The sequence below is a fragment of the Oscarella lobularis genome, chromosome 15 (assembly GCF_947507565.1).
Source record: "Oscarella lobularis chromosome 15, ooOscLobu1.1, whole genome shotgun sequence".
NCBI classification, from domain to species: Eukaryota; Metazoa; Porifera; class Homoscleromorpha; order Homosclerophorida; family Oscarellidae; genus Oscarella; species Oscarella lobularis.
The window spans coordinates 615,896-639,101 of NC_089189.1; the positions used below are offsets into that span (position 1 = coordinate 615,896).

At 47.4% G+C, this 23,206-nt stretch overlaps 5 protein-coding genes and 1 long non-coding RNA gene across 10 annotated transcripts; 3 read left to right on the forward strand and 3 right to left on the reverse strand.

Annotated features, from left to right (window-relative positions):
- Positions 1 to 83: 83 nt before the first annotated feature.
- On the reverse strand, positions 84 to 4,503 carry LOC136195800 (uncharacterized). 3 transcript variants are annotated; one of them, XM_065985262.1, is made up of 34 exons: positions 4,352 to 4,502; positions 4,204 to 4,274; positions 3,887 to 3,912; positions 3,576 to 3,632; positions 3,413 to 3,525; positions 3,308 to 3,355; positions 3,210 to 3,254; positions 3,120 to 3,155; positions 3,035 to 3,067; positions 2,924 to 2,938; positions 2,833 to 2,868; positions 2,743 to 2,775; positions 2,654 to 2,677; positions 2,564 to 2,593; positions 2,472 to 2,495; positions 2,369 to 2,404; positions 2,275 to 2,313; positions 2,194 to 2,202; positions 2,064 to 2,141; positions 1,997 to 2,011; positions 1,894 to 1,938; positions 1,765 to 1,842; positions 1,603 to 1,704; positions 1,520 to 1,543; positions 1,439 to 1,465; positions 1,312 to 1,383; positions 1,122 to 1,256; positions 1,051 to 1,071; positions 953 to 973; positions 848 to 878; positions 619 to 791; positions 533 to 562; positions 356 to 484; positions 84 to 304 (listed from the first exon to the last, which is right to left on the reverse strand). In XM_065985262.1, the coding sequence occupies exons 7-34, from the start codon at positions 3,240 to 3,242 to the stop codon at positions 242 to 244; spliced, it is 1,392 nt and encodes a 463-aa protein (XP_065841334.1). In that variant the 5' UTR covers positions 3,243 to 3,254; positions 3,308 to 3,355; positions 3,413 to 3,525; positions 3,576 to 3,632; positions 3,887 to 3,912; positions 4,204 to 4,274; positions 4,352 to 4,502; the 3' UTR covers positions 84 to 241. The 3 variants fall into 3 exon arrangements, with proteins under 3 accessions (XP_065841334.1, XP_065841336.1, XP_065841335.1); XM_065985264.1 differs by lacking the exon at positions 2,564 to 2,593 and having other exon boundaries at positions 4,352 to 4,503; XM_065985263.1 differs by lacking the exon at positions 953 to 973 and having other exon boundaries at positions 4,352 to 4,503.
- Positions 4,504 to 4,509: 6 nt separating this feature from the next.
- LOC136195802 (cilia- and flagella-associated protein 251-like) lies at positions 4,510 to 6,528 on the reverse strand. Of its 2 annotated transcripts, XM_065985266.1 has the most exons (10): positions 6,417 to 6,528; positions 6,248 to 6,323; positions 6,091 to 6,122; positions 5,757 to 5,822; positions 5,245 to 5,701; positions 5,102 to 5,214; positions 4,982 to 5,050; positions 4,839 to 4,934; positions 4,725 to 4,775; positions 4,510 to 4,676 (listed from the first exon to the last, which is right to left on the reverse strand). In XM_065985266.1, exons 1-10 carry the CDS (start codon positions 6,420 to 6,422, stop codon positions 4,635 to 4,637), a joined length of 1,008 nt encoding a protein of 335 aa, XP_065841338.1. In that variant the 5' UTR covers positions 6,423 to 6,528; the 3' UTR covers positions 4,510 to 4,634. The 2 variants fall into 2 exon arrangements, with proteins under 2 accessions (XP_065841338.1, XP_065841337.1); XM_065985265.1 differs by having other exon boundaries at positions 5,102 to 5,701.
- Positions 6,529 to 9,585: 3,057 nt separating this feature from the next.
- LOC136196310 (fibroblast growth factor receptor 4-like) lies at positions 9,586 to 12,946 on the forward strand. The gene is made up of 13 exons (XM_065985834.1): positions 9,586 to 9,706; positions 9,921 to 10,223; positions 10,282 to 10,560; positions 10,613 to 11,338; positions 11,395 to 11,487; positions 11,541 to 11,651; positions 11,705 to 11,940; positions 12,001 to 12,123; positions 12,181 to 12,251; positions 12,311 to 12,351; positions 12,412 to 12,511; positions 12,565 to 12,664; positions 12,726 to 12,946. Exons 1-13 carry the CDS (start codon positions 9,628 to 9,630, stop codon positions 12,852 to 12,854), a joined length of 2,391 nt encoding a protein of 796 aa, XP_065841906.1. The 5' UTR covers positions 9,586 to 9,627; the 3' UTR covers positions 12,855 to 12,946.
- Positions 12,947 to 13,954: 1,008 nt separating this feature from the next.
- On the reverse strand, positions 13,955 to 17,100 carry LOC136196317 (fibroblast growth factor receptor 3-like). Its single transcript, XM_065985841.1, has 13 exons — positions 17,082 to 17,100; positions 16,925 to 17,028; positions 16,423 to 16,686; positions 16,120 to 16,368; positions 15,511 to 16,065; positions 15,380 to 15,451; positions 15,213 to 15,320; positions 15,013 to 15,149; positions 14,784 to 14,906; positions 14,652 to 14,725; positions 14,548 to 14,588; positions 14,387 to 14,483; positions 13,955 to 14,322 (listed from the first exon to the last, which is right to left on the reverse strand). The coding sequence occupies exons 2-13, from the start codon at positions 16,974 to 16,976 to the stop codon at positions 14,190 to 14,192; spliced, it is 1,905 nt and encodes a 634-aa protein (XP_065841913.1). The 5' UTR covers positions 16,977 to 17,028; positions 17,082 to 17,100; the 3' UTR covers positions 13,955 to 14,189.
- Positions 17,101 to 17,279: 179 nt separating this feature from the next.
- On the forward strand, positions 17,280 to 18,361 carry LOC136196328 (uncharacterized). The gene is made up of 2 exons (XR_010672135.1): positions 17,280 to 17,883; positions 17,943 to 18,361. It is a non-coding gene; the product is annotated as an uncharacterized lncRNA (long non-coding RNA).
- A 3,098-nt stretch (positions 18,362 to 21,459) lies between these two features.
- Positions 21,460 to 23,134, forward strand: LOC136196324 (fibroblast growth factor receptor 1-like). 2 transcript variants are annotated; one of them, XM_065985855.1, is made up of 8 exons: positions 21,460 to 21,877; positions 21,927 to 22,061; positions 22,116 to 22,276; positions 22,405 to 22,539; positions 22,601 to 22,671; positions 22,724 to 22,764; positions 22,812 to 22,911; positions 22,967 to 23,134. In XM_065985855.1, exons 1-8 carry the CDS (start codon positions 21,478 to 21,480, stop codon positions 23,049 to 23,051), a joined length of 1,128 nt encoding a protein of 375 aa, XP_065841927.1. In that variant the 5' UTR covers positions 21,460 to 21,477; the 3' UTR covers positions 23,052 to 23,134. The 2 variants fall into 2 exon arrangements, with proteins under 2 accessions (XP_065841927.1, XP_065841928.1); XM_065985856.1 differs by having other exon boundaries at positions 21,461 to 21,877; positions 21,960 to 22,061.
- Positions 23,135 to 23,206: the final 72 nt, after the last annotated feature.

Sequence of the window (23,206 nt, forward strand, 5' to 3'; positions counted from 1 at the left end):
GGCTCTAGTCGTGACCGTTCATGACGTCATTCGCGTCCTGGCACAGTGAGGTACATAGATGAAAAGATACGTCACCCATCAGCTGATTGCTATAGAGTACCCGTTCTATTAAGTCATAGATAAATTGATATGCAACACAGATAAGACACAGCACAACAAAAAAAATCACAAACAAAACCACGCGCGTCAGCAGCATCTGCACCGCTTGTTCTTAGCGCCTATACGGCTTTCGTTAAACATTTCATTGATCTGCTCCTTCTAATATCTCCTTCATCCTCTCCACCATGACGTCATTCGGACTTTCCTACAGATGATGGATTACGACTGCGAGCTATACTTGTCATATCGAAAATACCGTTTCTTCTTCTTCCTCCTCCTCTTCCTCGGCCGCTTCCTCCTCCTCCTCCTCTTCCTCCTCTTCTTCCGCGGCCGCTTCCTCGGCCTCTAAAAGCTCTTCCATCATTTCTTCCTCTTCCTCTTCTTCCTAAGAAAGATTTGTCCGTTGCAGAACGAAAAGCGCGCGATTTCAAACCTCCATCATCGAATCCACAGATTCTGTAGGCTACACCAAAAACAATCTCATGCGCCAATAAGACAAAGGCAGGAAACGGGTCTTACTGTTGCTGCAACAGCCTCAGTTGCTAAATCTTCCTCCCAAGCCTCCTCAATCTCGGCCTCATCTTCGGCCTCAGATTCAGCTTCAGCCTCGGCCTCGGCCTCGGCCTCCATCTCAGCCTCAATCTCGGCCTCTTCCTCGGCTTCTTCTTCCTCGTCCTCCTTGTCCTCGTCGTCTGCCAAAACGACATAGTTTCCCATTTCGTAAACTTCAAAGTTTTTCTCATCTTACTCCCGTAGACTTCCTCTTCCAGCTCTTCAATCTAAAAAAGCAGGCATCGTATTTAGATGTCATGCACGTACGAAGAGCATTCGCATATTAGCAAATTAGTCTTACTCGAAATTTAAGTTCATCGATCTGACGATTAACACGTTAGCAAAAAACAGATTAGAATTAGACTCGCAGAATGGCGTCAATAAACCCAAACACTTTACCTCGTCTTCAATCTTATCGATCTAATAATAAACGAATAAAAATTATTACCAGTCTAAATTTCTTTCCCTACCCTAGAATCCGGCTTTCCCAGCTCCTTGTCGCCCACATCCTCCATAATCTTCGATTTCATTTTCTCCGCCAGCTCATCGCCTTCTTCCTCGGTGTCCGACACTTCTGCTGCAACTAACTTGACTGCCTCTTCAACCTACAAAGCAAATCTAGAAAACGCGTCGTCACATCGCTTCGTTTTTCTCTCTCACCTCGTCATCTTCCACTGCTTTACTTTCAAGAGCCTCTTCAAGGTCCTCTATAGCTTCCTCAATTCTTTCTTCCTGAGGACAAATTAATTAATTAATTATATTAATATCCAACAGCTTTTCGACTCACTTTCTTCTCCTCAGCCACTGCAGCACCCTATAGCAATTGCGGTATTTTCGCACATTCATTTATAGCAAATCATTTTCTTACCGGAAGTGGAAATCCATCCTTTTGCTACAATAAATTGCCAAATGTAAGCATTCGTTATCGATACCCATCAGTTTGATTCTTACAAGCTTTTCTTTGACGGTGTCTTTCATTTTCTCAATTAATCGGCGCCTTTCATTTGCGTTATTAACCACTTCGCTAACCGTTTCATTGACGAGCTCTTCAGCCTACAAACAAAAGCGCTATAACTTAACAAGGACCCCCAAAGCGTTTGACTCTTCCCTAACCTTATCCAAATCGATGTCTTTGTTCTCTATCTCCTCCGCTATTTCCTTCGCCGTGACCTCCAAGGCCTCTTCGATCTCCTACGAAGATTGGATAATGGGCAAATCGCGCGTAATGGAAATAAATCATACCTCTTCTAGCGAATCATCGTCATCCTCTTCTTCAGCCATGCCAGCCTTTAGAGACAAAAGAAATAAAAGATGTTTGCAGTTAACTTAGTTAAAGATTCCGTGCCTCTTCTTGCGCTATCTGCAACGAAAGAGTCAACGCCAATCATCTAAAAGTACCTGAAGTGTGTTACCTCGGCAAGTGCCTCTTCTTCTTCCTCTTCTTCGTCTTCCATCATTGCTTCTTCGATTTCTTCCTCGGCGTTTTCTCCCTAATAAAAGCACCGTGAGAACGAGGGGCTACACTAACGCCTCGCGGAAAACCTCTTCGTCCTAGAAGAAGGTTGCGTAAAAGACACGCCAAACGGTCAGCCTTTTTATAAAGAAACGCTTCTATGTGTATACCGCCTGCTCTGCTTCTTCCTCTGCTTCTTCCTCCGCTTCCTTTGAAAGGCAAAATATCAAAAAATTCACGTGGTCAGCCTTTTCTTCTATGTACCATTTCCGCCTCTTCCTCCGCTTCTTCCTCTGCTTCCTTCGAAAGGCAAAATATCAAAAAATTCACGCGGCCAGCCTTTTTATAAAGAAACGCTTCTATGTACCAATTCCGCCTCTTCCTCCGCTTCCTTTTTGAAAGATCAAAAAATGCACGTGGTCAGCCTTTTATAAAGAAACGCCTTCTATGTACCATTACCGTCTCTGCCTCCGCTTCTTCCTCCACTTCCTTTGAAAGGCAAAATATCAAAAATGCTTATCTTTGACACAGTATATGTAACGGACGTACTTTTATCAAGTCAGCAATGTCCACCTAAAGACAAGGATGATGGAATTCTAGTCACTAAAACCAAAAGGCGAACTGCGTTAGTTAATTACCTTTTCATCGTCATCGTCATCTGGAGCGTCGGTCTGCATAAAACATAAACTAAGTGATAGCCTAAGAACGTCCGAACATGCACTGTATACCAGAACAAAGACTTCTTCCGTTGTATCCTCTTCTATCTAAAAGGACAATTGAAATCTCTTACAGTTCACTGGCAGAGCCAATCGCCTTCACCTCTGGAGCCTCCGTCTACAAAGAAAACAACACCACGATAAAAATAGTAAGCTTCCTTATTTATGATTCAGGATGCAATAGGTAGCGACCGGTCCCCGCCCATTCACCCACCATGGCATTCATCTCGTTTAATTCTTCCATGAACTATAAAAATGAACGTTTTGAGTTACAGTTTCAGGATTCGTTTTGGGTTCACCTCCTCTTCGTCTTCATTTGCTACCGAATCGTCTGTCTGCAACCGAGCAGAAAGTCACTCACAGTCATTCTATTACATTCTATTGCGTACTTCTTCGGCCGGCGCGCCTTCAGCATTCAACATCTCCTGCTCAAACTGAACGACGGACACGTTCGAGCAATTTCTTTCTCACTTATGTATTTATCTACCTCATCTAATTCATCTTCGTCTTCCTCTGTCGTCCCTGGGGTCTCCGTCTACGTAAATATATATCATCGTAAAGAAGACATTCATACTGGTTTGATTACTCTTACAGCAGCTGGTCCAACTGCGGGTGGGCTCTCAGTTTGATCCTAGACAACGAATGGATAAGACATCAGGAGTTCGAGTCGTATAATATGTATAACTCATCCCGCACCTGTTCGACCTATAAACACGTGTTTAGACTCATTGCGATCGAGAGTCGATTTTTCTTACTTCTTGTTCTCTCACTTCTTCCAATTCTCTCTCGATCTCTTCGATTTCGTCTACGATCTAGCAAGGAGAATAGAAAAATGGGCGACGGGAGGGCGGGGAAAAAGTCATATTCCTTCGCTAAATCAACGTCAATAATGAGTGTAAGTAGATTAGGTGGTGGGCGATGTCCTTACGTTTCCATGGCCAGTGTAGGGTCAGGAGGCAAGGAACCGAAGGAATCAACAGAAAGGTCAAAGCAACGTCTTACCTAAACATGGACACATATGTACATAGTAAGAGGGGGGAGAAAAGTCATCAGAAGGATTCCTTACCGGCAACGATGTCTCACGACGTACGGCTAGAAATAAAGAACGGCGAATGAGACTCTCGACGGTACAGTAAACCGGAAAGTGCATCCGCCGCGCGCGGTGGGAAAACATTGAATCGGGCGTTATGTACCGACATGGGTGGAAGTTCGAGGCTTTGACACTCGCCCCGGTTTGATAATGTAAATGTAAGGGGCGAAAAAAGGAAAGGGGTCTTCGTTGTGGGGCCTCGCGACGTAACAGAAAGCGAGCCGACTCACGGATGTACACGTAAGTTCTCCTATGGGTTAGCTAAGGGAGCGGAGGTGGGGTGGAACTCTTACCTGGAGCGGCGATCGTCGATGCGAGTAGCCCGAGAACGGTTAGGAAGTAGAAAAATGGTCTCATGATGCCTCTGCGCCAACACAAACCGTCGTTATAGCGTCGACATTCTTCGTCGACCCCGCCCAATCTCAGGTGTTCTCTTTTTACCGGGATAGTTCGACAAGTTTTACGGCGATTTCCGAACGTTGTGAACCGTCTTCGAAGACGTGGCCTACTGAAGTCCAAACGCGTTTTCCACTGACCTTGACCTCTTCGATGGAACGTCCGCACCTGCGCAAAGTGTTGGCAAGGGGGATGTGTGCCTCTGGGGGGAACACCTCTAATCTGATTAGTTACATGAGCTCGCGAAAACAAACGAAACAGAAAGAGAAAGCTAACACAGAAATCTACGAGAGTGTCTCACTTGCACTCCTTTCCCACAGCAAGAATCCTATTTTTTCTTCTTCCCCTCCTCTTCGTCCAGTTCATCCATCTGCAAGACAGCTGAATTTTCATACAATTTGATGTGTTATGCAAAAACCTCGTCAGCAAATTCCTCTTCGTCTTCAAGTTCAAGCTCCTCCACCTCCTCCTATTAGATTATAAATAAACGTGTGCTAGAAATAGTAACACTACGCGGAGTCCTAATTCTTACTTCGTTTGGCCTTAGGACACTTTTTGCGTGATTCAACAACTGCTTCGCTTCCTCCAATGCATCCAAAGCTTCCATGACAGCCTCGTCTCTTGATTCCTACAACAGCTGTCAATAACCGGGCTGCTAATCTTAGGATTGATTACCTTGGCTAAGGCATCCTGCAACTCCATTCTCTCTTCGTCGGTTAACTCCTCGGCTTCACCGTCGTTGACCTTCAGTTGAGAACCGTTTGATAACGACAACGAATCTGTGGACAATCTCACCACTTCGGGCTCTTCACCGGCCTCTATCTCTTCCTCCTCATCATCTTCAAAAGGCGGCGATTCTTCTTCCGCCATTTCCTCCTCCTCCTCTTCCTCCTCCTCTTCAGCGTCAGGCTCCACTTCAAAAGGCGGTGGTGCTGTAGATTCTCCTGCCATGAGCTCCTCCTCCTCCTCTTCCTCCTCTTCGTCCACCTCAAAAGGCGGTGGTGCTGTAGATTCTCCTGCCATGAGTTCCTCCTCCTCTTCTTCATCAGGCCCCACTTCAGTAGTTTCTTCGTCTTCCGTGAACTCGGACTCGTCTTCTTCTTCGTCGGCTTCCACCTCAGAATTCAGTACTTCTTCCTCGGCCAATTCTTCTTCCTCCGCCAATTCTTCTTCCTCCGCCAATTCTTCTTCTTCCGTCAATTCTTCTTCCTCCGTCAATTCTTCTTCCTCCGTCAATTCTTCTTCGTCGTTCATTTCTTCCTCCATAGGCATTTCTGGCTCGGAGGCCTCAGTCGTCGCAACCGGCTCTTCGTCGGCCGGCTGAGCTTCCGTCGGTTCTTCTTCGTCTTCTTCTTCTCTTTCTTCTTCCAGCAGATCGCGAACTACATCTTTAGCCTGCGTCAGCAAATTGTACCAGAACAAAAATTCCGAAAAACGCTAGTGAACACACCTCTTGCTTGCTGATTTCGTTCCTTTCCACTTCCGAGCGCAACTCGGGCAAAATTCCTTGCAGTTTCTATCATAACAGCACAATCAATTAGCAGATTGGTATACAGGTACGTAAATGACATTAGGGTCAATTACTGCCATATTAGAATCCGGTTCTTCTGAAAGTCCTAAACCGTGCTCTACTGATTATTAAACTCGTCGCATACCTTTGCGAAGGCCGCCTACAGATTTCAACCCAGGGTAATATCATGCAATAAAAATTCGCTGTACGTGGTTTTCGAATCGGTCGGCCGGAGCCGCGGAAGCTATGTGTGCAACAACCAAATCATACATACCTTCAACGCATCTTGCTTGAATCGGCTAAGTCCTGCATGTAAAAGAAAAACGGTTTGTTGATGAACCAAGAACGCGGAAGACGGCGCGGAGGGATCGGCCCCCCAGGGGTTTGGTTACGATCGAGACGCGTCCGCCTGATTCCCGCACTGTACTAACCTGGTGCTGGAGCTGCGACGGAAAGCGAGAGAAGCCCGAGAGCGGCAAGCAAATAAGGAAACAGCTTTCTTGAAGACTGCGAATGAGAAAGGGGCGTTATTGTTGCGATCATGCATCGATCACGATCGAGCGCGTTCATCGCGCGGCCGCCGCGCAAGGTGAACCTCACCTCCATTGAAATTCGCACAGCTTTTTCAGAAATGCTACTGGTTCGGTCGGGAGTGGATTGCGTAGTGAGTCGACAAGGAAAAGAAGCCCGAATTAGACCGTGATACGCCCTCGTTAGTGTGTTATTCTATCGCAAAGCGCTGATTGGTTGCTCGGCAGAGAAAACCCGGCTTTCCTATTGACTTTTCCTTGACGGTATCGCTTTCGGGTATACGCCGTGTTATAGCGGCTCACAAACACACCGCGAAGGACGGTAAGGACATCATGATGATGTCCTTACCGCGCCCTACACGCTTAGACTTGAAGATAAAAATGCAAACCGCTCGCGCGATTTGAACTCGCGTGAAAACCAATACCGAGTCCTCATGCAATTCATCCGAGCCGGACTTTTCCTGTATTATCATATCAAGCTTTGAAATTCAAATCGCTCACACACGATTTGAATAAACTTGCGTGCCCGTCGAAATCATTCCAACGCGAACTCCACGCCGAATGAAAACCATGATGTCTGCTTGTCTCATCGGGATTGCCGCGACCTTGCTGACCCTTTTTGCCGACGGTAACAGCGTTCCTGTTCCAGTTCTTCCGGCTGGCGCACTGGTCAAGAACATGCGCGGAGGAGAAGTTGACGAGGTTATGTTTATGTCCACCCTTTACGCGAGAATTTCCGGGGGCCGTGTGTCAATCAGGCGACCATTTTTCTGACGGCAGGGCAAACATCGTTCTTCCGGCGTACAGTCACGGTAACGAGGTGTTTTTTCGATTTGAGACGTCGTACGCAGCCGACCCCGTTTGCTTCGTCAACTTCGAATCGTTCGTGGGCCTTCACACCATAAACCCGCAGAGAAATGGACTCCACGTTTACATCTACGACACGAATGGACATCCTAAGTCGTGGCATCTTCCCCGAACTGCGTGGATAACAGCCGCGTGCTGGGGTACTGCGGCCATATGAACAGAGAGCCGTGAGCCCACACGAAAGACTCCGATTGACGCTGGCTGATTGTCGACTGCATGTTTCTTGTCTTTTGCTGCACACGCTGAATGTTCGCACACGCAGCCCTTAGTATAATAAACTTGCTAGTGCTTGTAATTGGCAGCCGTGGATGCGCTTTGCCGCTGCAGAGTATCTAGTGTATTACATCTGCGGAGCCATTCGAGCTCCCACGCCGTACGTATAGACGACATCGTGAGTTCTAATTGTATGCTTGAGGACACTTGTTCAGACTTCAACATGGTCACATAAAATCGCAGAGAGATGCACGTGTTCTGAGGCTATCGTTCTATACTGGAAGGGCTCTTTGTCATTGAGAGTAGAACTGAACGCTGCACTGCCGACTTCGAAGCAAACGTAGTTGAACACAGAAATAATTAAATTTTCAGCTCGCCACCTGTCACCAGCTGTTTCCTTTTGCACCACTTTTTTCGGGAATGCGACTGGTAAATTGCCACAGTCGACGATAACACAATTTGTAAGGAAGCTTAGATTAGAAAGCTGAAAATAGTACGGCGCCGTGTTGCATGCGAGCACGCGGGCGTGGTAAATCCTATTACACTGCGCGCGCGTCCAGCTCCTAGCTCTTTGCTATCCTCGTGAAAAGATACTACGATAGCCTAGGATTTTGTCGTTGCGCGAGACAAAGCGAAGATGCAAGAGTAAGAAAATTTTGAAAGAAGGTCAGTGCTTTGCTTCAGATTGCCTGGAGCAAGCCCCGCGGCGTAGCTAGATTTAATCTAATTTAATCAAGAAAACAGCTGCGCGCGGATGAAGCGCGAAAAAAAGGTTCCGAATGTAGGCGTTATAGGATGCTAAGCCATCTGTTTCCACGAATGACAGTACTCTTCGCAAGCTTCACAGGAAGATAAGACTAGAACGCAATTGGTACTCGCAAGAAAGCCTCGGGCCGTGACCTACTGTATATAAGAGCACGAGCGTCGGAGAGCGCTCTCAGACTTCAACGCAAACACAAGCTGAAAGAAAACCGAAAGAACACCGCGAAAGAAAACCATGACGTCTGCTTGTCTCATCGGAATCGCCGCGACCTTTCTTATCCTTTTCGGCGACGGTAACGCTTCCAGCGTACCATCGTTTAAAGCCGGCCAACTGGTCAACAACATGCACGGAGGAGAAGTTGACAACATTATCTTCATGTCCACCCTTTACGCAGAGATTGACAGCCGCTTTGTGAAACCCGAAACCAAGCATTTTTCTGACGGCAGAGCGAACTTCGAACTTCCGACTTACAGCAGCGGAAGCGAAATGTTTTTCAAGTTTACCACGCCGTACGCAGCCGAACCCGTGTGCGTCGTCAACCTCGAAAGTTTTGTGGGCTTTCACACCACAAACGGGAATAGAGATGGACTTTACGTTAAACTCTACGACACAAATGGAAATCCTACGTCGTGGAATCTTCACGACGCGTGGATATCCGCCGTGTGCTGGGGTACTTTGTAGAACCGTGAGTTCATATGCACATGAAAGACTCGCTGCATGGCTGATTGCTGATTGTTTCCGTCTTTTTGTTTCGCGCGCTGAATGTTTGCTCATGCTGCTGCTGCAAAAATAATAAAAATTGCTCGTGCTTATAACTCGCAGCCGTAGATGCGCGGCATCTAGTATTATATCTGTAGGACCAATCGTGGCGCGCACGCGAGAACATCATTTTTGATGCGATTTCGTGGGGTCTTTGTTCAGAAAGAAATCGTACTAGCACATCGATTTTCAAAATTTGAGACGCCCGTACACATCCATACGTAGACTACATTGTGTATTGGCAAATGTGCTGGCAAATGAGTGGATAACAGCAGCAGTGCCGGGCTTCTCCGGCAAAAAGAAGTCAAGGCACTTGTGTGTCGCAAATGGACCCTACTACTTTGGTGTCTTAGGTGTCTGGTTGCACATGCAGTGCAGGGAGTCAGTGTTCATCACGTTGTACGTAAACGAATTCTCACCTCAGCCTTTTAACCACTTTGTTGATTGTGACCGGCTTCAGCGTCAACTTCCATCTGTATCAACAGAACTGATTTAGTACAGAAAGTTCAAACACCATTTGGATAGTTAGCACGACAGACGTATATATTATATATATAAAAAGCATGCAGCGTGACCTATGTCCTAAAAGACGGCACGCGCATGACCGGGACGCTACCACATCCTGTGCCGAAGGTCATCGCTGGTTCATCCAACGAGAAGTGACTTGTCGCGAAAGCACATGGGCAGACTAGCACTAAGGGGCGACGCCGTGCTTGTCAGCATTCTTATTCTGTACGTTGCGACCAGTCAATGCACCGGTAAGTCAATGCACTGGCCTATAATATCGCCTATTCATATTGCAACAACCTCCGACTATCAATACTCGTGCCTAATCAAAACAAGACACGACTTCGTAAAGAAAAGACGAGGGCATACGCTAAAATGCGCGAAGGGTGGTGGGCAAGGGAGGGCGCATTCTTGAACTCTATATAATGAGATTAGAATGGCTTCAATTCCTAGATGTTTTCTTAGGCGAACTGAAAATAACAAACGGAGATTATTTTGACAAAGTAGAACGAGTGAACTTGGAAAAAGACAGTCTAAAAACGATGATGACTATTCGATGCGAGGCTATTGGAGCGGAGGAAATCAGGTGGTCGAAAGACGCACAACAGCTGAAGTCAAAACGAAAGAGCATCAATACACGAATACTCAAGATTCGGTTATTTATAAATATAGACAAGAAGCAACAAGTGGGTTTGGCTGGGTATAATTGCACGGCAATAAACGGCTCAACGTCGGTCAGTGCCGTAAAAAAGGTTCAATTCTACAGAGGTACAATTTCAAAAGACTTTTTTGCTCTTCGTCCCCGCGACGTTCTCTTTGTTCTCAGAACTGTTTAGTGAGTGGAGAAACGTCGTCCAGGCAACGTATAACACTACAGTCAAAATACAATGTCGACCAGTGCGTTCCCTCTCGAAGATTGAATGGCATAGAGTGAGATTAGACGATATCTACAACGCTTCAGCGCCACCTCGAGTTATCACATGGGAAAAGACGTTGGTTATAAAGCACGTGAGAGGTACAGATGCTGGAGTCTATAGTTGCAAAGCCAAAAGTTCTCCAGGCGAAATCAATATACCTCATGCCGAAGTGGAGTTGATAGTCAAAGGCAAGCAACGTCATAACGCATAATCGGCTGAAAAGATTTAAATTTTCTACAGATATTCCGTTTCCGCCGTCGTTTATGGGTCACAACGTCTCTCACCTTTCCATCATCGAAATGAATCGGGAAGACGTGGCCGAGAGCGAGTGCGTCGTTTCGTCGAGCGAACGCAACTGGACGATCAATTGGTACCAAGACAAAGACGAGACGACGCCACTCGCGGAGATCGACGTCGTCGCGGTCTCTCCGCCTTCAAAACCAGCGCAATCGTCTCTGACGAAACTCGGAACGACGTACAGCCGGACTCTCTACGTTCCGGGAGCGCCCGAAAACGAGGGAAACTACGAGTGCAAAGTCGAATCGAGTCTGCATAAGCGCGCGGGAGTAGCTCGTACGGTCAACGTGACGTATTCGGCGCCGCCGACGGAAGCACTAGCAAAGGGAACGACGCCGGAGTCATGGAAGTCTACAACTACGACGCCCACTGCCGCTCCGACGCCTAGCGCTTTCCTCCTTTCTACGTCGTCTAAGGCGAAATCGTGGATTGCTGCCGTTGTTCTAGCCGCTCTTTTCGCCGTCGTCCTCGTCGTCTTGGCACTCGCATACAGACGTCGGCAGCGGGCAAAGAGGCATGCGTATGAGTTCCAAACGGTGTCTGTGGAGACGAAAGTCGCGCTCGCGAGACGGCCGTCGACGATCGCTTCGAGTCCGGTCGACAAGAAAGCGGTGAAACTAAGCAGCATGGAATTTCCTCGCGGCAAAATTACGCTCGGCGACGTTCTCGGTAAGAAAAACTGCCAAAAAATCGTCCACTTTATATATAATATCTGCCGCCGGAAGGAAACGGTCATTTTGGCGTCGTCATGGCAGCGGAAGCGGAATCGATTATACCGGGTCAAACGCGCACGACAGTCGCAATCAAGACGGTTCGAGGTAAATATCGGCCGCCACGTGAAAAATAGCAAATTCGAATTTTCATTGCTTAGACGAAAGTGATAGCAAAGCCATCGTCGACTTGGCGTCCGAAGCAAATCTCATGACTAAAGTGGGCACGCACGAGAACGTGCTCGGACTCTTGGGCATTTGTAGCAAAGACGGTACAAAAGATAAACTCTCTCTCCCTTATAGAATCTCGAGTCTTTTTCTTTAGGACCCCTTTGGCTCATAATGGAGTACGCTCGCTACGGGAATCTACGCGATTTTCTCAGATCGAAGCGACGTCATCGGGGCGTCGGGCACACCGACTCGACCGACAGTCGCCTGAGCACGATCTCGTACAAATCGACGTTGACGTATTCGAGCAGTCTGAATCCGATATCGGAACGCGACATGCTTTACTACGGGAAGCAGATAGCGACCGGAATGGAATATCTTATCGATAAGCAAGTATGAGGGAAGAGGGCCTCGCTCTGAAACGCGACTCTGATTTCTTTTTTTCTTTGAAAGTGCGTTCATCGAGATTTGGCCGCTCGAAACGTGCTCGTTTGCGACGACGACGTATTGAAAATCGCCGATTTCGGGATGGCGAAGGACATACACTATTTCGAGTACTACCGGAAGAAATCGAAGGTGGGACACGTAGAGTCGTTACGTATGCGAGCACGGGTCAAGCCGTATTTCTACTAGGGAGCCGTTCCGGTTCGCTGGACTGCACCCGAGGCTCTACTCTATAAGGTCTACACGGAAGCGAGTGACATGTACGGGCGCTCATGCAGGGAGAGAGAAGGGCAGACCTGACTATCTTTTTTCCATATAGATGGTCCTACGGAATTGTCTTGTGGGAAATTGCTACTCTAGGTAAGATAAGATTTCGATTCTAGCATATAGGTCTCGGGGGTACATATATGCCGACTTCAGGAGGGACTCCCCATCCTGGCATTCCCGTCGAACGTCTGTTCAGTCTCTTTGCGAGTTCTGACTACAAGATGAGTCGACCGAGAGGATGCCCACAGAAACTGTACGTATACAGTAGGCGCTAGTAAAACGTAATCGAGATGACGCTTATACTAGGTACGAAATTATGAAAGAGTGCTGGGAAATTCAGGCGGAAGAGAGACCGAGATTTTCGCAGATAAGGCAAAGATTTGAAAACATCTTGGAAGAGTTTCCAGTAATAACGCGAAGAGTCGGACATGGAGTGCATTGAATCGACGTTGTCCTTTTCCTTATAGGAAATTCCACCGTATCAGCACGACAGCAACGTGCTGGGCGAGATATTTCGAGAGGAAAAGATGCACGACGACAATGTAGAGGACTTCGACGTAAAGTCGAAAGTACTAAAAGAGGCCCCCTCTACCTAGGGTGACTGTCTAATGAGGCTGCGCCTCTTCTTAGCTATCGCTGATCTCTACTCGTACTATCTATAGCCTTTTGTCGTGGTACGTGTGCTCGTGCTGTTTGTGTGTACTAGCTGTAGGCGCTTACTTTCGTTGCTTTACGACGACGCTTCGAAAAAGCCAATTCGGAGGTGCAATGACGACCGATCGATGCACGCGTTCGGTGAGAGGATCGACGCGATAACCGAGGATACGAGCCAGGCGAAGGACGAGGCTGACGCATGCTCATTGGCCGTACAAAAATAGCCTAACAACTAATAATTTTACAAAGCGAGTCTCTGCACTCGCAAGACTGATGCTTCGCCCTTGCATAGAGAGGCTTTAAAGCTAATTGCCCATCTCGTTTATTTCATCAACGTCTATACAAACACCAGCAACCGAACTGCAATTTACATGCTATAAACTATGGCCTCTTTGACATCTTCATAAAATTTTGTAAAGTTTGTTCTATTCTTTGATTCCGGAAGAAAATCTATAGCATTACAATTGAAAAACGGGACTTTCTCTGCAATTTTGTTGTCAAGACTGATGAGCACAGTGTCGTTACTCTCGGTCTTGGAGCACAAAATTCTGTTGGAGTCGCCGTCCTTCACTCTGGCCCACCTCCTTTTTTTGGTTTCACATAAGTTACATTTGTACAAAGCCGTGATCACGGTGTTGGTGTGATTATAGCAGATACCAGTGCATGTGCATTTGTTCCCTAGAAAGTGCTCTCCTCTCCTTGGTATGAGACACGAAGTGTAGGTGGAGGTGCTGTTTTTTGAATTGGCATTCATGACGTTTCCGTCAGCATCAAATGTAAAATTCACACTACTCGAATTACAATTAAGATGATGACAGCATGCAAACGCACTTTGAAGAAAAAAGCCGAACAGGACAAGAAACGATGCGATATTTGAAGACATAGTTTGCCTCTCTGGACTTTGATGCTTGTGCCAAAGAAACGTAGCCTCTATATATACTAGTGCTAGGGGTATAAACATTAATCAAGGGAGAATTTCAGTAACCGTACAGAGTCAGTTCTGCTTTAGAGGACACTTCCTGTGACGTCTACAAACGTCATCTGCTGTCTGCGTTCATGCTATATTAAATCATTTCCTGTCGCCACTATAATGCAGACTAATGTCATTCCAATCCATGTAATGTCTGAGCTGCAGTGTCTTCAAACTGCTTAGTTATCCCTAACAGTCACTAGACTGCCTGCTGCACTCATGCCTAGGCTACGGGCTGCTACGCTACCCTCAGCAACTGCAGACTTGAAGAGAGAAAACAACGACAAAAAGATTTGCGGTTTGAAACTTACAAAGACGTGGAACGGATTAGTGGTTTGCGCGTCCTGCAAGCGTAGCCTTGAAGAGAGGAAACGATGACGCTAAATTTGGGTCGCTTTTCTGGCCGCTCTTTCCAGCAGGAAAGGATGATACCATCATACCTAAAAGCAGAGGATCGGGAAGCGAATGATTACATCCCCCAATGGGATGCGGTTCGAAACTCACAAACAATTGGAACAATTTAGCGGTTTCGGCATTCTGTAGCCTCCCATAAGAAGATTGCACAGTTCAAAGGTCGGGATGCTAGGGTACGGCTCGCAGCCTACACGAGAAAAATACCGTCGCCTAATAAGACGTTTATTGCATTCCGCGGTTTCTCTTCTAACCGAGTGTTGCAATTTCCCAGAGAACAATTCCAAACGACCATCTGTGATAAAGAATACGTTTCCCAATCGGGGGAATCACACACGGCACATGCATGCGCACGTACACGTCACTCTCTTCGGTGTACACTTTATCGAACATCACTTCTGGTGCCGTCCATTTGATCGGTACCGCAGCGTCCTTGTCGAGAAAACGATTTGACATGCGGATTTTAGGCTCGCCTCTCTGCTACTCTCACCGGCTGATGCAAGCGGTAATACTCGAAATAGTGCACGTCTTTGGTCAAGCCGAAATCAGAGATTTTGAGCACGTCGTTGTGGCACACCAATATATTGCGCGCCGCCAAATCACGATGGATGCACTGCGTAAGAGAAAAAAGTAAGTCGTTGCTTGATCGAGTCTCAGATGAGATCTCCGCGAGACCCCATCGGAGACAACTGAAACGAAATTCTAATTAAAGTGCTTACCATCTTTGACGCGAGGTGTTCCATTCCTTTTGCAATTTGAAGACCATAAGACAACGTGTCCGCTTTTTTCGCGGCTCTAATATACGCGAGTAGATTTCCCTTTTCTGCATACTCCATTACAATCCAGAGCCCCCCTCCTTTTTACAGAGAAGGGACGTTTTTTTATTAGGAGAATTAATTGACTAAAGGAGGCGAATTACCGTTGAGGCAGCACACTCCTAGAAGCCCAATGACGTTTTCATGACATCCGATAGTCGTCCAGACACTGACCTCAGCAGCAAGCTTCTGTATTGATCTTTGACCACGTTCTATGCAAAGGAACTGTGAGTACGTACTACGTAACGCTACTACTTGATTTTTGCTATACGTTTGGCTATTTTTACTGCAACAGTTTGACTAGCCCTCGATGCTTTCATGACGACACCAAAGTATCCTTCGCCTATTTTTAGAACATTATTCTTTGTATCTTAATTAAGGCAAGAGATTGTTTTTCTTTACCTAATTTTTCACTCAGACAAACTTCTTCTCGTGGAATGAGAAGCCGCTTTGGAAGACTGATTCCTTTGATAGTGAAATTGGGCTCGACTTCCGTTTGCTTCTGCTGCTGCTGCTGCTGCTGCTGCTCCTCCACCTCCTTATCTATCCATCTTCCGGGGGGAACGCGACTTTTGTATCGAATCAGCAGAAGAATGGAAATCGCGGCGACAACGGTGACGCCAGTTGCACATGCACAAGCGATAATAATAGTAATTAAAGTCGAATCTTTCCTTGGGGCCGATACAGGTGACGAACTATTTTGTGATGCTGTACTAGCACTTGATGGGCTAATAGCACTTGGAGTAACCGTGTTTGTGTCAATAGTAGTTGAGGCATTTTGTGATGCTGTACTCGGAATAGCACTTGATGGGCTAATAGTACTCGGAGTGATTTTGTCAATAGTGCTTGGAGTAACCGTGTTTGTGCCAATAGTAGTTGGGGTGCTTGTAACAGAGCCGCTCGGTGTCCGGTTCGTTGTCGCAATCGACGTTTGAGTAGTTGAACTTGTACTGGGCTCTATAGAATCGCCACTTAGGAAATGAAGAAAACTTGACATTCAGTATTTTTAACCTTCCACTTCCACTTCCACTTTTACGCGGAGTGTTGAAGCTTTTGTTTTCGCCAAAGCGGCTTTGCAGTAGTATTCTTTAGTCTTTCCTTTCTTGAAGTCATTTGCGGTTTTGAATTGGACGCTAAGTTTGAGTTTAGCGAAACCAGTTCTAGAGACGTCAACATTTGCAAAACCAGAGAGTGAATTTGGCTTCCACATTCGTGAAAATGCATCGTCAGGACAATCCACGATTAGTGAAAAATTAGCGGCTAGCCCGAAATCAACCGTCAAAAAGACTGCACCATGCAGGACTCTATACTTACCTATTACAAAATAATTCAATTCCGTGTTCGAGCCTTTTGTTTTGTTACAAACGTAAGTCGCGTTTGCCATAACGTTTTTCTCATTTAGCGTAAGGGCACCCTCGAGATCACGCGATCTTCCACCAGCTGTAAGCTGTGTCCAGTTGTAAGACACATTAGGCTCGTCTTCTCTTCCGCAGCGCAGAGGACTTCCAGGCCGGTGCACTTTGACAGTGACGCTAATGTAGGGCGGAGTCTCGTCGTCACTCAAATTCGTGAGGTCAACTATGGATAGAAACCAGACTTTTCTGTTTTGTTCCTTTGGGAAGGACGAGGGTCAAGCTCGACAAGTAATACACACTGTATAGCGGGCCCGCGGTACAAGCACTTTAGAGAGCGCGTCCTACTACAGTACGTAGAATACTGTGAGTGTCAGTCGGACGCTACATGCAGGGACTATTATTCTACGTACGGCCTGCAGAAACTCGCCGATGTTACGCGTAAGGACGAACAATCTATATACCTGAAATCGTTGAACTAAAAGCGAGGGCGAGAAGGAGCGATCCCAAGAGCATTTCTTGCACCCACCGGTGGGTCGTCTAGACGCGCACTGAACGAAAACACGCTCTAAGCGCAGCATATGAACGTCTCCCGCTTAGGAGATGTAAGGAATCAATCACATTTGTTAGCCGTCCAAACACTGTGGAAAGGTCGGCCCTCTGTGACCGCACAGACTTCCGAACTTCTGGTCTGGGTCGGGCGAAGGACTGCGAGTTCTCGTAGACGCTTGCCCTCTCTCGCGGTGTTGACCTTTGGCTTTCGCATCCGGTGGGCCGGTACAAACAATGCCGCTCTGAGAAAGACGCACGCAATCCTTATCGAGTCGTGCGCGAAGCTGGTTCCGGGTCAATCCTACGCGCGATTTCGCTTTACTAAAATTCGAGAACCTTTGAATGCCGCTTGTTCCAGGTCAATCCCACGCGATTTCGCCCCCAAAATGCGAGAATCTTTGTTCCAGGTCAATCCCACGCGATTTCGCCCCCAATATGCAAGAACCCTTGAATGCTGCTAGTTCCAGAGGAAAGATATTAACATCTAGCAACACCACGGTATATAAAGAGATTCAGACCTTTCAAAAGCCAACTAGACCTGAAAAGAAAGCTGACAATCATGACGACAATCCAGTTTCTCTTCGCCTTCCTCTGCTGCTTTGATCTCCTCTCGGCCAGCAGAAGCAAATGGTGCAAACCATTCTATTCGAATTTGTTCCAACTATCAATCAGGTTCGAGGGACGCAACGGCACCACCAAGTGGCTCGGCATAACCGACAACGGAGTTCTCGTCCACGCAAGTCATCGAAGACACTATTTTCAATCGTGTCAAGACATCGACGACACGGAGTTCGACCCCCATCGATTTTTCTTGAAAAAAGGACGGCATTGCCTCGGAGTGAACGCAAGCGGCCTTCTCGAAGTGCACAACGTTAGTTTTCTTCATCTTTGCAAAAATCTGGTTATACGCCCATTTCCTTATTAACTTAGGAGACACGCGTCTGCAGCCGATTGAGAACGAAGTTTTGGGAGCTCGACAACGTCAATGGTCGTAACGAAACCCTTCTCGTCTCCTACGACGTCCCAACCGGAGAGAGCTGGCTTCCCGGCTTGCCTAATCCTCCTCTAAGCGGTCACAACGTCACGGAGCACTACTCGCCAATCAACGGTACGTTTGACATTGACGCAATTTTTCGGTCGACATCAACTGGAAGTGGTTCTGGCGACGGAAGTGATTGCCGCGTTTCGGACGTCGAACCGTCAAGACTCGACTTGAGTTCGAAGCTTTACCTAGTAGTAGAAAAGAGGAGGGAGCCAAAGCTGCCGTGACTAAGCTGCAAGACTGCCTTTTTCTCGTAAATTTTTTGTCAGTTCATTTAATGCATTAGACGTCACGGTTTCGTCCCGCACCAACATAGTACAGAGGTTACAGCGCATTTATGGCACTGCTGAAGCAGAAGGAAGTCAGAGAAGCCACTATAACAGCCTTTTCTAGTGGAAACCGCATTAGCATCAGACAGATGCTGGAACAGGTAGTCCTAGTCAACCGGAAGGTAAAGTGCAGTAGTGACGCCAAAAAGGCGGTGTCAAGGCAAACTGAATCACGGCGACATCCGTTTGAAGACAAAAGGAAGACTGAACGATGTCGACAAGACAGACTTTTTGGCGATGGTCCGTCTTTCTGCGACTCGACTTGATGACTGCAGCTAGGAGGACCTTTGGGTCCTAAAGGAGCCCCCTTTGCCCCAGAGCGAACGATAACGCTTCTCAGAGGCGAAATCTTCCTAGCGCATGCTCAAACTATTCTATCCTCTCTTCCTTCCGTGCTCACGCGGTGCAACGAGCGTTCTTACCTTCCATTATTCTCTTTCCTGTTCCGTACCGACCGTTCTGGGTCTCCTTCCGCTCATAGGAGCCTCGAAGTCGCCCTGTGACCGTCGCTGCACTCGCTTTAGAGCGTTCAAATCGTTCTGTAAACGAGAAAAGTGGAATCAGGCGCATGCTTGTAATGTGATATCCCATGCGGTTCGCGCATGGAATCCATCAGAGGCCAAAAGTAGTAAGATGATGCATGACAATTCGGACGCAGAGACTGACCATACCCAAGCAGGAATTTTCGTTTTCCTGGTTGAATCCGTATATAAAATAATTGAATATATGCATTAGACATATCGATCGACCTTCGACATATGTGTCTCCAAACAGAAAGGTATTCGAGACAGGAACGCGATTCAGACTGCAATTATAGTGGCGGTTGATAGGATAGGCATTGAGCTGAAAAAACTTCCCGCTAGCGACGAATCGTCTAGATATGATGTCATTGTTTGCGCTCAATTGTTCCTAGGCTACTGTTGATTAGTTAAATACACCAGCTCAATAAAAGGAGGATGCCTTGATTCTGCAGCCAAATCAGCCTGCTTGCAAATTGCATCGACCACGGTCATGACGAAGTTGCTACGGACTCTCGTCTTTCTCTGCTTCCTCGTCTCTCAGCTAGCCGTCGCTTTGAAGTGCACTCCGTTCTACCAGAGACCGCAATTAGTCTCGATCCGATCCGAACGACGAAACGGCGGGGTGAAGTGGCTCGATATAACGAGGAACGGCGCTCTCGTCTACCAGGGTCGTGTGCGCAAAAAATTCAAATCGTGCCAAGACATCGACGGCGAACATTTCGACTCTCAGCGCTTCTTTCTAAAGAAAAGAAATTTCTGTCTTGGAGTCGATTCCCGGGGGATACTTGAAGTCTACAAAGTAAGATCTTTTCATCGTCTATTCGCTACTAACTACCATCGCCTATCAGGCAAACGGCTCCTGCAGCAGAACGAAATTCTGGAATCTCAAAAACGTTCACGACGGCAACGAAACTCTTCTCGTCTCCTACGACGTGTCGACCCAACAATGCTGGCTTCCTGGTCTCCCAAATCGTCCTCTGAGGGGCTATAACGTAACTAGGCACTACTCGCCACTCGATCATAAGTTTGACATAGATGCCATATACCGACATCGGCGTGATTGCAACGTCAGAAGCGACAGGGAGAAAAAAACCTTGAGGCCAAGACTTTACTTAGCGGTAGAGCAGAGGAGAAGGAAGTCTGTTAAATAAAGCCACGGGCAATCTTTATTAATATGCAATCATGCGGCCTGGAGCCAATCGAACGACGTCCATGCAAATGCTTGCTGTGGCAAATAGTTGCATCCAAGGAAGTGGTTGCCTACGAGGCCGTTTCCAAGTGCTGGTCCATCATCCGGCGTTACGTTACACCTGCGTTCTCTCGAGAACGTGCACGTTCGCGGGAAAAATGACGAAAATCAAGGGCAAGTTGAACTAGATGCTCTACACCCTAAGTGTCGTCTCAACGTTATATACACGAGCCTGCAAATTTTCCGGCCAAAGGTCATCGGTACTGTCGCAAACACACCGAAGCACTTCCAGGGCGCGCAATTCCGCTCACCCTTACACTTACCTCTATTCCGAGCGAGTGCTCACCTGCATGACAGCAAGGAACGTCCTACTGGCAACGCCAACTTTCTAATAGAATCTTCCACTTCGGGGGTATAATGCAATTCACTCCTCAAGCCTATAAGCGAGACTACACTAGGTGGCCATGGGTCATTTAAAATCGAACTAAACTGTCATGAAGACTCGCCTGGTTTTGTCTGTTCTGCTCTGCTTTGACCTCCTCCAGATAACGTACACCATGACGTGCACGCCTTTCCATCAGCAAACGCACGTCATTTCGATCAGGTCCCAACGAGTCGACGGCGGTCGAAAGTGGCTCGACGTAACTAAAAGCGGTGCGCTTCGCTACGGAGGTCGCCTTCGTCGCAATTTCGAATCGTGCCAAGACGTCGACGGCGTCGACTTTGATTCCCAGCGTTTTTTTCTAAAAAACGGAGACTTTTGCCTCGGAGTCGACATGAATGGACTTCTCGAAGCCTATAAAGTAATTTCCTTCCTCCACTGATTGAGCCTATGCTTAGAAAAGCTCGTCGCATTTTTAGGAAAGAAGCTCTTGTAACAGAACGAAATTCTGGAACGTTAGGAATGTCAACGGACGCAACGAAACGTTGCTAGTCTCGTACGACGTGACAACGAAACGATGTTGGCTCCCCGGCTTGCCGAATCGTCGTCTAAAAGGCTTCGACGTAACGAAGCACTGCTCTTCGGTCAGTCACACGGTGGACATAGACGCTATACGGTCGCTGAGGGCGAAGACTCGACGAGAAAGCGGCTGCATCGTTTCGACCAAAAGACATAGGTCGAATATGAGATCGAGGCTCTACGTGGCGGTAGAGCCGACGAGAAGGAAGCGTGCATTTCGTTCTTCATCGAATTGATACTAAATAAATTAATAATTAACTCTAGTAATCCCCTTTGTGATGGCCCATTCACTTCCAGAGCGGCTTAGATAGATAGGGAAGGGGGAAATCCCTAATGATCATTCACGTCAGCGAAAGGAGGCGGTATCGCGGGCGTATAAAAAGTCGACCCTAACCGAATCATCATACATTCATAAAGAAAACGATGGATTTCTCCTCGCCGCCGCCGCCGCCAACTTCGATCGCTTCCGCGACTTTTTCTACAATTCATACCGTCACCGTCGCTTCCTTTCTTATGACGCTGTTCCTTCTACTGATCGTCGTCGTCGTCGTCGTCACACGTCGTCGCTTCCTGCGAAGAGGAAACGACGACGACGCCGACGCCGGTATACCGCCGCTTCGGATCACGCCCAACAACGAAGCGATCATCGCCGACGAATTTCCGTCGTTCGCCTCCTCATTCGACAGCACATGGATGTGGCCGCGAAAAAACATTCAAATCGGTCGTCGACTCGGCGAGGGAATGTTCGGCACGGTCGCCGAAGCGACGGCAATCGATCCCAAAACGCATAAACGGGGCAAAGTCGCCGTAAAAATAGCTCGCGGTAGGTAGGGCCGGGAAGGGATCGAAAATCGGGGGAGTTTCCGCGGTAGGAAGCGTACGTGCATTGGGGGCAATCTGTTTAGACGAGCGCCAACTCGACGGGCTCGTCGTCGAAGCCGACAACATGCGAAAGTCGGGAAGCAATGTCAATGTTCTTAGACTGTACGGACTCAGCTCCAGAGACGGTACGGAACATATGTTTAATTAATAGGGCCATCTGACCCTCCTACTGCTGCTAGGGTGCTTGTGGTTAGTCATGGAACTCTCTCCCTACGGAGATCTGCATATGAATTTGAATGCCGTACGATTGCTTCCGAATCGAAACGAGCTCACGAGCGAAGAGAGGCGAAACTACGCACTTCAAATCGCTCGAGGCATGAATCATCTCGTTTCGAAAAACGTACGTAAGACGAGACGAGATAATCGCGCGGAGTAAAAGCAGTTTTTTTATGGACCATCTGTTTGTTGTCGCGCGGCGCGAGGTCTAAAGTGGGGCACGATCGACTGTAAGCGCGCGCTTTTTTCTAGTTGCTGCATCGAAATTTGGCTGCAAAGCACGTGCTCGTTTTCGCGAATAACGTGGTGAAAGTCAGCGGATTTGGGCTCGAGAAGGAGCCCTGTTTTCAGGAAATCCGCAGCGCCAGCGACACCAAACACGTGCCGGTGAGCGCTCACATCCAACAGTCAATATATGTCACCAGCGAGTCGCGACATGCTCCAATAGGAATTCGTTTCTACCAAGTGGGTGGCCCCAGAAGTTCTAAGTCATAAATACTACACTGAATTCAGCGACGTGTACGAACGACTATTTTAAAAAAAAAACGAGTCTACTACAGTTGTTTCTCAGGTGGTCTTACGGTATCGTTCTTTGGGAGATTTGGACTCTCGGTGAGAGATGCATTAGTAGTGGTTTAATTAATTACCGCATTCCTCAGGGAAAACGCCCTACGCGGACATTCCCATCGAGGAACTCTACGAAAAACTTTTCTATCACGCCTATCGATTGGCCTGTCCTGACGACTGCCCTCCGAACACGTATAATACAGCACTCTATGCGGGGAGAAAACTTTCCCAGCACTTCTTTTTCTAGATACGCGACGATGCTGAAGTGCTGGAATAGGGACCCACAAAGGCGGCCAACGTTTTCGACGATTATAAGCGAACTTGAAAAATGAATGCATATCTTAGAGACATTTGTGTAAATTTAGAGTGTACGAGTTGCAATACGTTTCGCACACAACGATCTATAGCCTTTTAACCGGCGCAGGCTCATATCTCTTCGAGTCGAATTTGACGTCATCGGATGTCTGTTTCGACTCCGATACGTCGT